This window comes from Cynoglossus semilaevis, unplaced genomic scaffold (assembly GCF_000523025.1).
Source record: "Cynoglossus semilaevis isolate Cse_v1.0 unplaced genomic scaffold, Cse_v1.0 scaffold6431, whole genome shotgun sequence".
Classification (NCBI taxonomy): Eukaryota; Metazoa; Chordata; class Actinopteri; order Pleuronectiformes; family Cynoglossidae; genus Cynoglossus; species Cynoglossus semilaevis.
Genome location: NW_007585918.1, coordinates 1 through 1,271, shown reverse-complemented (window position 1 = coordinate 1,271; position 1,271 = coordinate 1). Strand labels below are relative to the sequence as shown.

At 45.8% G+C, this 1,271-nt stretch overlaps 1 protein-coding gene across 1 annotated transcript; it reads right to left on the bottom strand.

The window, feature by feature from the left end:
- Positions 1-12: 12 nt before the first annotated feature.
- Positions 13-1,145, bottom strand: LOC107988167 (general transcription factor II-I repeat domain-containing protein 2A-like). Its single transcript, XM_017031029.2, has one exon. The coding sequence runs from the start codon at positions 1,046-1,048 to the stop codon at positions 368-370; it is 681 nt and encodes a 226-aa protein (XP_016886518.1). The 5' UTR covers positions 1,049-1,145; the 3' UTR covers positions 13-367.
- Between the last annotated feature and the right edge of the window lie 126 nt (positions 1,146-1,271).

The window sequence follows — 1,271 nt, the reverse complement described above, 5'->3', positions numbered from 1 at the left end:
CTTGATTTGTTTTTCAATGACAGAAAAATCTTGAAAACGCTGGTTGAATTCTGTCACGAGAGATGTAATCACAGAGACATATTTCTCCTTTTTAGCAGAAAGGTCTGCCTTTGGAAAAGCAGACTTGATTTCAGCCAGCGCAGGGAAGTGTGCAGCATTAAAGCTTCGTAGATGTGTCTCAAATAGGCGGAGCTTTACACAGAAGGCTTTCATGTGCGCATACAGATGTGACACCAGCTGTTCTTTGCCTTGTAGGCTCTTGTTAAGTTTATTATTATTATTAGATGATGAGGGAGATCAACTAAAAATGCCAAGTCTGCCAGCCACAGAGGGTCACTCAGTTCATGAAGAGGTCGGCCCTTCTCTCTCAAAAACTTGTCCATTTTCTGATCTCAGAATAATACCGCTGCAGCAAAGAGCCGCGGCTGAGCCAGCGCACATCACAGTGGTAGAGTACATCCCCGTATTCAGCATCCACGTCAGACAAGAAAGCTTGAAATTCCCTGTGGTACAGTCCTCTAGCTCGAATTATGTTGACGGTTTTCACAACAGTGTTCATCACATCGCCCAGCTGGACAGTCTTGGCACACAGTGCTTCTTGGTGGATAATACAGTGCATCCTCACAGCCTCACCTCCGCTCTCTTTTACCTTGGCGCACACCATGGATGCCATTCCTTTGCGCTCACCCGTCATGGCCGGAGCTCCATCCGTTGTCACTCCACAGAGTTTGTCCCATTTAAGCCCCATCTTTTCAACTGCCTCTGACACAGCGTCAAAAAGATTTCCACCCGTCGTTGTGCCTTTTAGGCTCATCATATCGAGCAGCTCCTCCGTACAGCAAAAATTGTCATCGACTCCGCGCAAAAAAATTAACAGCTGTGCAGTGTCTGTGGCGTCTGTGCTCTCATCGCACGCTATGGAGTAAAAAGCGCAAGCTTTGTCTCTAAGCTGAAGTTTCACGTTAGCTGATAAGTCCTCGATTCTCCGCACCACTGTATTTCTGGATAAGCTGACGTTGTTGAAATCCTGCACTTTTTCTGGGCACATTACTTTTGTCACTTTAATAAGGCACTGTTTTATAAAATCACCATCTGAGAACGGTTTGCCATGCTGGGCAATGAGTTTAGCGACTTCATAACTTGCTGTCGTGGCTTTTTCCTGTGTTTTGTTAGAACGAAAAAAAAACTGCTGTTGAACTTGCAGACTAGCTGCCATTTGCTGGAATTTCTGTGTGCACCTGTGTGCACCTGTGTATGATGCGTAGCTCTGA

What these genes read in the sequence shown, in the direction of transcription:
- LOC107988167 (XM_017031029.2), bottom strand. Translation starts at nt 1,048, where the DNA reads ATGTGCCCAGAAAAAGTGCAGGATTTCAACAACGTCAGCTTATCCAGA.